The 14124-nt window shown below is 37.4% G+C and overlaps 1 protein-coding gene across 1 annotated transcript in view; it reads right to left on the reverse strand.

The window, feature by feature from the left end:
* Nucleotides 1-14124, reverse strand: part of KCNH7 (potassium voltage-gated channel subfamily H member 7) — a 240023-nt gene that overhangs the window by 75183 nt on the left and 150716 nt on the right. Inside the window, exons 4-5 of the mRNA XM_074146078.1 lie at nt 7767-8191; nt 3627-3647 (exon numbers count right to left, since the gene is read on the reverse strand). Of these exons, the coding sequence (XP_074002179.1) occupies nt 3627-3647; nt 7767-8191 (446 nt within the window). The remainder of the gene's footprint in view (nt 1-3626; nt 3648-7766; nt 8192-14124) is intronic.

The raw sequence follows: 14124 nt of genomic DNA on the forward strand, positions 1-14124 counted from the left end.
TCAAATCTAGTATTGGATGTAAATATGAAATTTCCTTTACATATAACCCCTAATATTTTTTTTCAGTCAGTGGATTGCAAAGTACATAAAGCATCTATCCTTCCTTGTTTTCATGTTACCGGGTATGCTGGTATGCTCCATTATAATTCTGGCTGAATATAAAGACTATATTCTCATTTGTTTATAAAAGCAGATATAGGACACATGATTATGTAAGAAAGTCTGGACTGAGCAAAGGCTCTGTTATCACATCCGTACAGTTTCTCAGGTTTACATGATAGTTCAAGAACGGCTGTTTTATAAACTAGAAAATTGAGTAGACCACTACTCTACTTCTGTTGACTCATCAAGTACCTCCATGTTTAATCAATGGAAATATTAACCTAACATTGTCCTAAAACCCGTTGATTTTGGAGTATCACAAAGTCACAAAATGTATTTCTTCAATTGTTATTACCAGTACAATATTGAAAACAATAGGGATACCCATATCTAGAATATTAGTCATATTTAGTATACACTTAAACATCTTATACTACTTTAGTGCATCATGATAGATAAAAAATATGGCATCTGTATATTTCACAAGGTACATATCCATTATAATGGTTCTTTTCAATACTGGACGAGTTCTTTGTCCAACAAGAAAGCAATGTAACTGATCAGTATACTTGTTTTGTACTGTCATCATAAAGTTGGTCCAGAAGCCAAAAATATTCACAGTAAGGAAAATTTGCTTTTGAGAATAATACTGGAAAAAAGAACTATAAATATGTTTAGACAGCGAGAGCTAGATCCAGAGATGGATTTAAGAAAAGATACAGGTCTTGCAGTCAGTAACAATGTATCTAAAGTATGGGCTCGAAGGGTATTTCTCAGATCCAGTGAGAACCTTACTGCATCCCAATTATATTATAGGCAACAATGGGATGTTTTTTCTTCTACTGTTTTTTTTTTTTTGGGGGGGGGCTGTCTTCCTGGGAGGGAAACAAGAACGGGTGCTATGATTCAGGAACAGCCAATGGGACAGGATTAGGCCTATGGGGTAAATTGCAGATTCAACAGCGGAGCAGCTGGATTGTATTTGCAATGTGTGAATGAGTGAAATTCAAAGCAATCAGCTGCCTGGAGAGAGCTGTGGGGAAATGCTTCAGGCTGTGCTGAATTCTGTATTTTTTTTTTGGTGAATTTCTTAAAGTGAGGGCTGGTCTTCCCTTACACCTGACTTAGAATGCGTGCTGAAGAACCAGACTTTTAATTTGCTCTCTTAGCTTAAAAAGATTTATACACATGCTTCCTACTGCCTAAATTCATGCTAATTATATGTTAATCTGGGCCAGAGATAGAAATCCTCTACTATTCTACTTCAAATTGTGCCACTGTGCAGAAATGTGACCAGGGAGGACACAAGGCTGTAAGACTAACAGTTCAGGTGCTCCACTGGGAGAGATCAATCTGGTGGTTCTGCTCTCAAGACTTTCTGTATTTTGTCCAAAGATCATTGGATGTAAGATAAACAAAAATTTGTGGGTGAGTGCTCTAACCACTAAGCTACAAAATCAGTCCTTCATTTTCTCCCTAGACCAATGAACCTAGTACATTCTTTGTGGAACAGCTTCACTGGAGAAAGGAAAAAAACACTACTTTTCTCCCACAAGAAATGCTAAAAAGCCGGGTAGCAAGGATACTACCAAGGAGTTGGAATATTGTGCTTGAATGCCTTCTTGTCCAGGTAGGACCTGAATCTATTTTTCATATCATCTACATGAGTAGATTATTAAAAGGTCGTGTTTAAAATCAATAAGGGCTCACAATCTCCTCACAAATCAGTGAAGTGGCTGATCTGGCTGACGTGCTACACATGTATGGTCAGACTGCAGTTTTTCAGCTTTACTTCGCTACGTAGCTGTAGCAGTTCATAGTTTTTGAATATCGAGTAGACTTAGACATGAGCAGGGTATCAAGCTGGGGCCATTTTTCAAGTGAACAAGATTCTTGATACCTAAGCAACTCAAAGGTAAGAGGAAACTAAGGGAGCTTAGGCAAATCCATGATTAGATAGTAGAGGAGAGATCTTTTTTTTAATAGTAACTTTATAGATGCTTAAATTGCACTGAAGTTTTTCTTTCTGGGATTTAAATCTTTTATTGCTTCTGTTCCAAAGGGAATTACTCTCTCCTTTGCTACCTAAGACTCACGCGTGTGTGATGTTAGACTCAAGTTTGCATATGAGAATAAAACCTTCCCTTTTTTATCCACCTTCTTTTGCTTTGGAAAGTGATGAAAGGTATATATGTACCTCGTTGATAATGGTAATTAATTGAAAGACATCATTAGCTTAAGTACAGCCCAGGCTGGCAGCAACTGAGCTGATACTTGACAGCTAGTGGACCTTTGGTATACTCTCATAGCAGGAAGCAAAAAAAGAGGGCCATAACAAATCACAATCACAATTGACATTAATTGGCACCCTGATTGACAATTTCAACAGAGCAGCCAAGAATTGAATAAGCAGGGAGAATGACATGCTTCTGCCTACCCTAGAAAGGAGATTCTTTAAGGTTGAGCTCCCCATTTTATGGTAGGATTCCATTGTCTCTGCTTACGCAATGAATTGAGAAATGATTTCACTCTCCTGAGCTGTCAATCCATCATCTTTCACCAGCAGTAAACACATTTATAAAAGTTGAGACTGCATTTTTTCCCCCTAAGATTTTGCCAACATATACATGAAGCAAATGCAATGATTTTGTACTCCACAAATTGCTTTACAGAATCTAGGTCATGCACTGCATGCAGTTTAGAGAGGAGACTTTACCAGGTACACACACTTTTTGCATCATGCATGAAGTCACAAACCAGTTGTCAGACATAGCTACAAATACTGAAATTAAACTGGAACACTTTAGTAATTGTTTTCTAGAAATGGAGGAATTCACTTAAGAATTACGTTCAAATTGTTTCTAAAAGATGTAGCTCAGTGCTGGTGAATAAAACCAATTTTGTAACTGCACTAAATATTATTTGAACATGAAATTGGCAACGAAGTTCATGCATGCACATTTTAATACTACAGGAAGCTTGAAACCATACCCCCTGCCATCCAGGAACGTGAAACTAGTTTTAAGGAGACAAAAGAGGAATAAGTGAAGATACTTCCACAAGGCTCCTGATTACCAATTATTTTATTTTTGAGATAGTTAACTGAAAACTAAGCACCTTATAACAATAGATAGTTAGTGGCCCCTACTAATACACATCCTTTCACAGGTAAACTCCTGGCAGCTTCAATAGAAGTTTTGCCTGCTTAAGGACAGCAGCACTGAGTTAAATAACTATGACATGTACTCTCTCCCTCCCTTCCTTTTTTGAATTAACAGATAATTAAGTCAAATGACCATTTAACTGTGCCTTCACTTTTTCCAGGGATTGGTAGTTAATGCTTTGAGACAATAGTTAAGGGGAAAACTACATGTTTAAAAATATAATTTGAATAATGCACCTGACTCTAGAGAGGTTAGCATGAGAATGTTGCATTTGAACATTTCATACAGCAGGCAAAGTAACATGCCAAAAAGTGTGGCTGTTTGAAACACTGGAAGGTACAGTTTAGATATATACTTTACCTTTGACACTGCGACCATTGTCTGGTTTTCAGCATAACAAAAGTGAAGAAAAAGAGAGAGAAAACACAACTAAAATCTACATCAGAAAAAGCAGAAAATATTGCTTCAAAATATGTATGTAGTTTGAATTGAAACACTTTTGCACCTCTTTGATTATATTATGTAGACTTCTAGTCAAGATGAAGTCGCTTAGACAATTGAGAGAGAATCTGTAAAACTTTGGAGTAGATCAGCAGGTAGCAGGACCGGCTGTAGCTAACTTGCCTTAACAGTAACACAATAAAATTGTTTCTCCACAAGTCCAGCGCTGGGTTGGAGTTCAAAAGTGTTAACCCACAAAGCGGTAATTAGTCACACATAATTAAGTGAGGCTGAGGCACCCATACCTGTGCTGCATGGGGATGGGCTGCGCAGACCCCTAGGCCCTGCACCTGCCTAGGACTCACAGGAGAAGTTTTTACCATGGCAGCAAGCTGAGCAGTGCCTTTTTGAGTAAATATAGGGGAAATGCTGAGGAGAAATATATACCTTAAACCTTTCTTCAGCTCTTAGGTGCCTTTCCGCAAGGTAACAGTGGCAAAGCTCTCTGTCCTCACAGGCACACCCAGCCCTGAATCTTCTCATGAGATTAAACCACTTTAGGGAGAATATTGTTATAATTTAGTATCATTTTAAAGAAGCCACACAAGTGGAAAGGTAGATGCCACCCCTGTTCCTGGGTGTATGACATGACCCACAGGCCGCCCTCCCTTTGTGTTGTGCCCCCTGCCCAGCTGCGGCAGCTTGAGGGGAATGAGGGTGGGAGAGGGCCCTGGGACTGGAAGGGAGGAAGCAGCTAGGCACGGGGCTGTGGCCCTGCTTGCCAGCTTTCCAAGCCTCATTAGGCTCAAACTGATGTTCACCTGCTGTTGTCTCCCTGCTGACAGGCCACCTCTGAGGGCTGAGGTGGCTGTGCCCCTCCTTCAGCCCTGCCCCGGAGAAAGGCTATGGCCTTCTCCTGTGAGGGACTTGGAGGAGACGTTGGGCCTTGTCCGTTGCGTCATGTCGCACCTGGTACCTCTCTGGCTTTTCCTCAGCTTCCGGAGGAGAGGCGCATGGGACATTGAGCTGGGGCCTCTGGACCGTGGTGTGGGAGAGTGTTTCATTCCTCTCAGCTTGATGCCTTTCTTTACCAGGCATCTGTAGCAGTGATAAAGTTTTTGTAGGCTGAGTTAGGCCCAAAAGCCTGCTTTTTTTTTTTTAGAAGATTGCAGGGAAGTTACTGAGGTCACTTGCTGAAGACAATAGAATTCCTGAAGAGTGCCTGTGAACCTGTACATGCCTGCAAAACCTGATAGCTGGCATTTCAGGTGAGAAGGTCTTGGCTGGAGTTTGGGTGGTGGGTGGAAGACAGTTCCTGCCCTGCTGCTTCTGCTGTCAAATAGTCAAATTTAGAATGGAATTCCATTGAGTACACTCAAATGAATTTAAAATCCTAAATTGTCATTTTTACTTTAATACCTTTGAGCATATAACGGCCACAGCTATGATAATTTCAAAGTGATAGGCAACTAGGCTACATAAATTAATTTAACACATGAAATCATTTATATTTTCAATTGTGTTATCTTCCAAAAAAAAAATTGACCATGGGTGAATTCCTGTAGTTAGTATTGAGCTAAATAATGCTATTCTCTTCTGTCAGAATTCTGTTGTGCTAATTCAATTAATATTATTTGAACTGGAAGAGGTGGAAAAAAATTATATCTGAATCCTGAATTGCATTTTCAGGCAGAGTAGTAGTTTTCAGTGGACTCAGGAAAATTCAGAATTATTAGGATCAATAAAAAAAATAAAAATGGAATGGGAAATATATTAAACCTTATCCTTCCTTGGGTAACAATTTAGCCCATTGAGACTGTAGTTTACTTTTACTTGTTGTACTTTACTTTTACTTAGGACTTTAGATTTTCCAGTACAGTATCTACAGCTTCTGCTCAGAATCTGTGAGTCTGGAGAAGATGATTTAGGCTGAACCCTGGTTGCCTAACTTGCATGGATAATTTTATAGCAACAATAGGGTTTTATGGCTCACTGATGAGTAAGGCAAGCAGGACTTGCTGGCTAAGTTTAAACATCTTTTCGGCATAAGGTGCCAAATTCTAATATGCTTGGAAGCAGATGGCATCAAGGATGGTTACTAATTCTAATGCAATTATGAGAGCCATCCTATGTTTTTTTAGAATGTGTATGTTCGACCTAAACTTAGGGTCAGATTCTCTACTATTTTGTATCTTATGCAGAGTGAAATCAGAGTGCCAGTGTTTTATCTACTTACACTGTAAACGATCACATCATGTGAGAGGCCATAGCAATTCAAATGGGTTATTGACTCCTTATAGTAAAATTTATTTTCCTTAGTATTTAACTTTTGAAAAATACTATTCAGTGAAATGGAGCTCAAAATTTTTACTCCTTCCCACAGCAAGTATTAAATTACGTGGTGATTTCTGCATGAGCTTTGCACCACCGTAACCAAAGACACTTAATATTCAAACTGATTTTTACACATTTCCATGATATAACTATATGAAGAATTACCAACTGGGAAGTGCTTTAATGAAAATAAATTCTGAAAATAGAAATTGACAAAACAGATATCTTTAAATGTGTTTTATTTGAACGGTTAGTTTAAATATCTGGGGAAGTTGAAACCACGATGAAGCTCATGCAGTGGTCCAAAAGACATGCCAAGGTTCAACCTTGGAGATTTTTGCCTATGTATCCAGATTTTGAAACCTTGGTTTGCGTGTGAACATGAAATATAGCAAAATGGTATGGTTTAGGATGGATTTAATTGAATTTTCATTCAAGGTTCATTTGAACTGAAAAAAATCAGAGTCCAAAAGAAACAGAAATTAGAAAATAAGTATTTACCCTTTTAATTCAGGAAAAGTAACTTGATGGAATAATTAGTCCTGATATTTTAGGTGTTAATCTGGGTGGCAGAGGAGCATTCAGACTTATGTTTTAGGAGATGTACAGAAGCAAAGAGCCCTTAACAGGGACTTTCCACAAGGCAGGAGAACTTAAAGGAATTTTACACTTGCAGTCAATGAACAGGAGAAAACCAGGCAATCACTGTAAAACGGAAATTCATTTTCTTGCTCATTTATGAATCTGTACACAGCCTTCCATGACATATGTTTTTGAAATCTTAAAATAGTCCCCATACATTCCTTGCCATCTGGCTTGAATAAAAAGTATGCAATTCAAGTCATTAGGCCATCAGTAGCTGCAAAAGCATTGTATGTGTGGCACTTTTCTATGAAAGCCAGTTTCAAAGGTGCCTCTCCATTCACAGGGCTTTCAAACCTCTGTTTGCTAAGCTGTTTCCCAAGTTTCTCAAACTCCCTTTCTCCAACAAGAAATCACGGGCCACACTCCATGACTTTGCGTAATTAGATGAGACAGCAGAAAAAGAAGACAGAGAAAACAGCTTTGTAAATTTTGCTGGTTTCAAGAATATACTAACCAAAGAGAAAATCACACTTACATGAATTTTACACTAAGCATTTTCAACTCTGAGAATTCCGTGATCCCGGGATTTCACTAAGTATTTCACTAAGCATTACACAAAACATTTTAATGGAGTTGCTGAGGATATTTTTTCCAGTGTGAGAGAAAAAGCATGTCTCAGTGTTGGATCAGTGAATATAAAATGTACACATTACAGATTTCAGAAAAATGAATTGATCAGTCTCTGAAATAGGATTTCATACAGTCAAATACATCCTAATATATGTGAGTATGGGAAAAAACTGTGCATGCAATTTTAATTTGATCACCTGATCTTTTTCCCTCCAAATACTAATGTTAGCTTTAAGAATGTTGGGCCCGATTTTGCTATATCCCTATACAGAAGGCAGATGGTACTCTGAGAACACCCCCATGATTTCATTGGTCTGCTTAGACACGAAAAGCAGTATTTAGTGTAAATAAGCCTGGCATATTTGGGCCCTTAATATTTTTAGTGCGCCTTTGTACATATACAGCTGATTATATTTAGTTTTGCTTACAAAGTGATGATAATTACTATGAAAAATTGCAATAATTCCTTTCTTAGTACATCAGAGAATACTGTTTGACTTTCTACCATACCTTCACTCGCATGACGGTCCCTAAAAATGTTCTTGGGATGGACGTTAAAGCCTTCTATGTCATGTACTGAAGATGCTCTCCGTATACTACAAATGCTTTCCTTTGATCTGGAATGAGTTAGTGGATTGCTTGTCTCTATCATGTCAGGGTAAAGTCTGTCCCATTGCTGTTTAGGTGATGAATGGTCAAGAGGTCCTGATATATTAACCAAAGGTGAACATTTAGTGGGTTGAATCAGTGCTTTTGTATCATCCACTTCTGAAGGACTACAGCTTTCTTTAGTCGGTGATTTAAAGTGCTTCATCGCCACTGAGTCATCGCTGTGCTTAGACGAATCGACTATCACAGCATCAGGGTCTTCCTGTGGTAAGGACTGCTTTCTGTACGTTAAAAGTCTCAGTCCAGGTAACCGGAACCCAAAAAGTCTGCCTGTATGGAAATACATACAAAAGAAGAAAATATATTAGTTTCTTGTCATGAAAATCTGCCTTTTTTTCCCACACAGTCAGAGTGCATAATGGTAGCTATAAGTAATTGATGTATTCCTAATAAATTACAATGCTTAGAGATGGAATGTGTAAATAATGGAAATATTATATCACTGTGTTTGTTATAGTTATGGTGTTAAGGGATTCCATACTTCAGTTAGACCTAAGTTATTGAGCTCAAAATAGGGATAGCAGCATCGATTCTACAGTCTGTTTTAAAAGAGATAAAGTTATCTGTTCTGATGGTTTCTAAACTAAAAATCTGTGCATCTATAAAAGACTGCTAGAACATGTCAAACTACTTTGCTTGGTAGCTTTTATCCTGAAATAGGTAATTTTGGATTCTATTATTAGTGGAACTCTGTGTGCTTAAAAGTCTGCTGATGATTTATTGATTTATTTGCTACCAATTAAACAGGAAGATACCAGTGCTAATCCTCCAGGAAAGAAAAAATAAGCTGTATATCAGTTTTGCCACAATCCTTTACAATACTTACATTTTACAATTAAACGAAACACTTATTTCATATGAGTTTAAAATGAAAATAAAGGAACGTGCAGGAAGGAAGTATGGCGACACAGCTCTCAAGCCTCAGTTGCACCTATACAATGCAATTATCTTTTGTACCTTTGCATGGGTGTGGGTATATTGAATGGCAGGGTAAGGTATTTAGAGCGTGTGGAAAACTAACAACTTTGTGTAATGGTAAGAAATAACAGTAGCTGAGAGGAAGTGTAAAATATGGTACAAATAAAGAAAATATAGGGGAAGAACCGTAAAATCTATAAACCGTCCCTCTAACAAAACCAAACCCAGATAGAAAATATTTTAAGTTATTGTGTAATACAACTCACAGGCGAAGGCACGAGAGATCTAATGTACGGAAAATGCAGTAAACACTTAGAAAAAGCAATGCTAAAACAACCCTAGCAAAATAAAATAATTGAAATAATTGAGATGATCAGATGTCATTGCACAAATGGTCTGACTTATCTAATAGCTTCTTGACACTCATCACTTTGCTACATGAGCGTTTTCCACAGTGAATCTAACAAAATGATTTTTCGGAGGACATCTCAAGATGTCTTGTTATTCCCTCTTACTAGGTTAAGATATTCTGTTTGGGATAAGATTTCATTTTTTTTTCAGTCAGTTTTAATCACCAGCGTTTGTAGCTAGGTAATGTTCATTAATATTTAGCACTGAAATTTATCATCCCATACTGAAATCTTAACACTGCATTGTGTTATTTCTCCCAGTAAATGTACTCAAGTTTCTGCCTATCTGCAGTTCAGAAACTTTCTGAGTCAGAGATTGTTTTCAAACCATAAACTGAATGTTTGGTGTACCTTTCTTCCATGAATTTGTCTCGGTACATTTGAAACGCAGTTGTACTTTGATCTGCAAAACATCCTATAGGAAACAGTTCCATAATTTTAGCACACCTTTGTGAAAAAGTACTTCCCCGTGCTTGCTATAAACTTGTTGCCCTGGGGAGGGTGCTAGTTCTTATGATATGAAAAATAGCTAATAATTGCTCCCTTTTTATAGTCTCGATAGTGTTTATAGCTTTTCATACATCTGTTGCATTCCTCTTTGTATACCTCTTTTCCAAGCCAAAGAATGCTAGTGTAACTGTATTGTGTACCTCTGATCATCCTCACTCTTCTCAGTTCCTTTTCTTTTCTAACATAATCATTTTTGACAGTGGCCTGAGCTACTCCCAGACTCAGGGATCAATGCAGTGACATAACGGCTTCTTGTTTTTATCTTAGTTCCTTTCCTTATAATTCCTAATATTTGAGTGCCTTTTTGAGTTATCTTCCTAGCCTGTGCTATTTTAAGATATTTTCATAACAGCTGAGAGATTTCTTTCTTGATTGGTAACAGGTAATTTAGTCTCTATTATTATGTCTGTAAAAAATTTTGTTTGCTGTTTTATCACTTGGCTGCTAAGTGTCATAGGATATGTCTGTAAATCTCATATCATACTCTGAATAATTTTGTGACATTCAGAAACATTCTCACCTCGCTGTTTGCACCTTTTTTACCCAATTGAAAATGTATTAAATAATGAAGAACCTGTGAGACTCTACTGATAACATCTCAGTATTTAGAAATCGGGCCATTTACCTCTAGCCTTTTTTCCCTACTTTAAAATGTAAATCTGTGTAATAATCTTCCTTTTTTTTTTCTCCTTGACGATTTCGGAAAATCTTGTTGAATTCCAAATATTTATAATTGAATCTATTACCCTAATGCATATATGGACACAACAGTACAGTAGACAGCTATCTTTATTATATAAAACCAGAGTCATGTGTGTTTTAAACAGCAGCTAGAGGTGCCAATTTTCAATCAGCACAGTGGTATTCAGCAGAGTGTACCTTGGGAATATGCATATTTCTTCTAAGGTACTAAGTATACTTGAACAAATTGCTTACAGTTGAAATTAGTGAAGTACATTAAAAATTATTTTATTACTTTCAATGCACATAGAATTGGCAGTTTATAATTCAATTTTGAAAGCTTATTGCATCAAAAGTGAACCAAATAAAATATTTCTTTTTTCATCAATTACATTGAACTTAAAAATACCATTCATAAGGTTTTCTGGCATTAGACACTGTTAAAGGCTTTTTGCTGGCACTCTATTTTAGTCATATTCATGGTGGTGCAGATGGTCTTTTCTGCTTCACCAAGTTAATATGACCATGTTATACTGCATTACTGATTTAGCTGTCTAACTGCAGTTCAGCTGGAAAGAATACTCAGTCAGAATTTTGCTCCTTGCTAGGACTCTTGGGCATGAAACAGAAAAATGATTAGCTTTTTGCTGTTCTTCTATAAACTGTAATAAATAGTCTCAAAGTTAAAATCTCTATTTCCTGCTTTTTAATGTGAATATTCTTTAGAGGAGGAGTAGTATTCTTCTTCTTCAGTGTATGCATAATGAGCTATATGATGGGTTGGACATTCGGCTCTCTCCTGCAGTACTGTACCTAAAGCTATCAGGAGGCCCATTCAGAACCTGTCTAGTTTACATCACACTTCCTTGCTCAGCTCAGTAATAACACAACTTGTCATGAAGAAAAATTCATGACCTCAGGCCTGCTGTCCCAGTATGGACTACAAGGGTCAGTGGAAACTTTCCTGGCATACTGTTTATGGGGTAAAATTTTCTGTTTGAAAGTGGGCAATCCCTGCTTTCTGTAGGTGTGATGTCAGAGCAGAGTTATCTTGGCTTACAATACGATAACATTTATTAGAGGCAACTAGCTATTTACTATAAATATACAGATAATGTTGCATTAAAATCCTTATGTTTTATTGATGCTGAAGACTAGATTGCCAAGTTCTTCTTAATGCTGAGTCAAAGATTTGTGTAATTGTGGCTTGCTAAGAGCAACTGAGGAAAGCAGTTGAATCTGAGTCACAATTCCAGGCTTACATTCCACCTCCTCCTTTCAAACCTTGCTTCACTGAATAAGTAATTTGCAAATGAGTTAATCTGTTGGTTGCATTTATTCTCTGTGCCATCTCAGCTAACCCTTAAAGTTTCTGAATAGTAGAACTCAGTCCAAAAATATATTGCAGATAAGAAAGGACATTTCTAAAATGTTTGCAGATGTAGTTATCTCCAAATTCCCAAATTCAAATGGACTCTTCTTGCCTTCTGAAAGCCTTTTTAAATTCTGTCTCATATTTTGGGAGATCAAAGGAGAAGATATTTAGAATTTATGGAAATACAATGTTTTGGTTAATAGTTTTGTGAAAAAAAGTGTAGGAAAAAAACCCTATCTTGCTAAGAAAAAAAATAGCCTTGCTTTTCTATAAGTGTTGAAATGGGAAATGTTAAAATTAATGGAAAATTGCAATTCTTAAACACCAAATACCATCATATAGAATTGGGAGGGGGAGTGCAGGGGAAGAGAAGGAGAAGAATGAAAATTGGTTCTAAAAGACCTTATTAAGGGTTGCAATTGCAGCTGCAAATTTCCTGCCACATAAATACACACTTCATTTTGAAAATAGGGTATTCCAGTAGAAATGTGAATACAGATTTCTTTAGTAACCCAATACACTTGCATGGCAAGTAATTCCCCTACCTGTTTGGTGCAAGCCTTCTGTAACAAGGAAGGGAAATGGTATTTGGCCTGAATATTGGCTTGCTAGATTGAAGGTCCTCCTCAAACTCCTACAACTACAACTGAGAGCACTTTCACTAAAATTTCTTTAGTGGTTTTAGCATTACTGGTAGATGCTATGTGCTATCCCAAAGTCTGTTTAGCCGATGTCAATGCACATGGGAGTCCGGGTTTCCTGTCCTGGTCACCGCAGAAGGGTAGCCCTAAGAGATAGCAGGTGGGTGGTCATAATGGCTCCTCAAAGAATTGCTCAGCCAGTTTCTGTAGCATCTCTAGTAACATTGTTCCTGTCATGCTGATGTAGCGAAGTAGTTTTCCAGAAACCAGTGTCTGAAGCTGCTTTCAGATAAGTCAACCAAAGGGAAAAGAAATGGTAGCTGGTCTTAGGCTCCCTAGCTGGGAGTTAGATTTATCTCCTCTAGATTTAGACTTTCCAAAATCAAATCAAAGGAGCTCAAATGCACAAAAAGTTTGCATAAGATAAACTGAGTGAGATGTGGAAACTGTCAGAACTGTTTCCTGGTATAATGTACCACCTGTCCTAGCCTGAGAAGTAAACCAAACTCTGAGATGCCCATGTTCAGGTATAACCTGTTAAGTGTGGTAGGGTGTTGAGGAAAATCAAGTCTTGGATAGTTTTATCGTAGTGGATGACTGGTCTATAATATGGAATGTATGTTACATTTTCAGTATATAAGATCAAAGAATACGACATACATATCCATAAAGATCAACCTGTTCTAAACAGAGAGATTTCTTTGACAAGGGCAGGTAAGGTAGGTTGATTATGACAGATTATCCTCCAGACCATGGGTTAATTCAACAATACTTTTTTCTGAAATTTCCCCAAACAACAAGCAAAATTACTTTCGCAAAAGGAGCACAAGTCAGCTCTTTGCTGAAAGGTTTTCTGATAATTGAATGTCTACTGTCAAGGAATTCTCAGGATCAAAAATAGAGACATAGGCAATTATTGAATTGCTGCTGAAATGCTTGGAAATACCATCTAACAACTCGAGCAACAGACTGAAGGAGACAATTTCTTTTGAGAAATAGGATCCCTAAACTCTGACCATCTAAAATAGCAGTAAATACTTGAATTTACTCTATGCAAACACTGAGGCATGTGATGCTGCCTTATTTTTGATCTGGGCTCAGCAAGCCTTAGGACAGAGAATTATAGCAAGAGCCAATTATGGTTTTTGTCATTTCTTTTGCCCAAAATGTAGAGAAGCATACATAAGTGGATCATTTTCTTGCTCTGCTCATTAAATACTCTTCATATCTTTTCAGACAGGAAAAAGAAGGCATATCCAATTATTAACTTTAGAAGCTTAAATTTATAATTCTCAGATACTGGATACACACATTTTTCTTATCCTCCAGTATGCTCTACTTTAATTTTGGCACTTCTTTTAGTTTTCTCGAAAATTTAAGGTTGCACTTGAGTTCTATCAGTGTTAGCAACAGCAATCTTCATTATGTTTCCTTCTAAGTGAGAAAGTTGTTTTATCTTTGTGCTGGTGATGGCACATTTTCAGGCTATACTTCTCCTAAAAGGTACTACTGAGAATGGCCAAGAGAGTAATATGGTTCCAAATCCTCCTGTCTACACATAGGCCTCTGAGGCAGCCTGTCAAAATGTGAAAGGGAGGGAATGAAGTCTCTGGCTACATGTAAGGCTATCCTGTGTGTGGTTGACCAGTGAATTTATTCTGAAT

This window comes from Numenius arquata, chromosome 3 (genome assembly GCF_964106895.1).
Source record: "Numenius arquata chromosome 3, bNumArq3.hap1.1, whole genome shotgun sequence".
NCBI classification, from domain to species: domain Eukaryota; kingdom Metazoa; phylum Chordata; class Aves; order Charadriiformes; family Scolopacidae; genus Numenius; species Numenius arquata.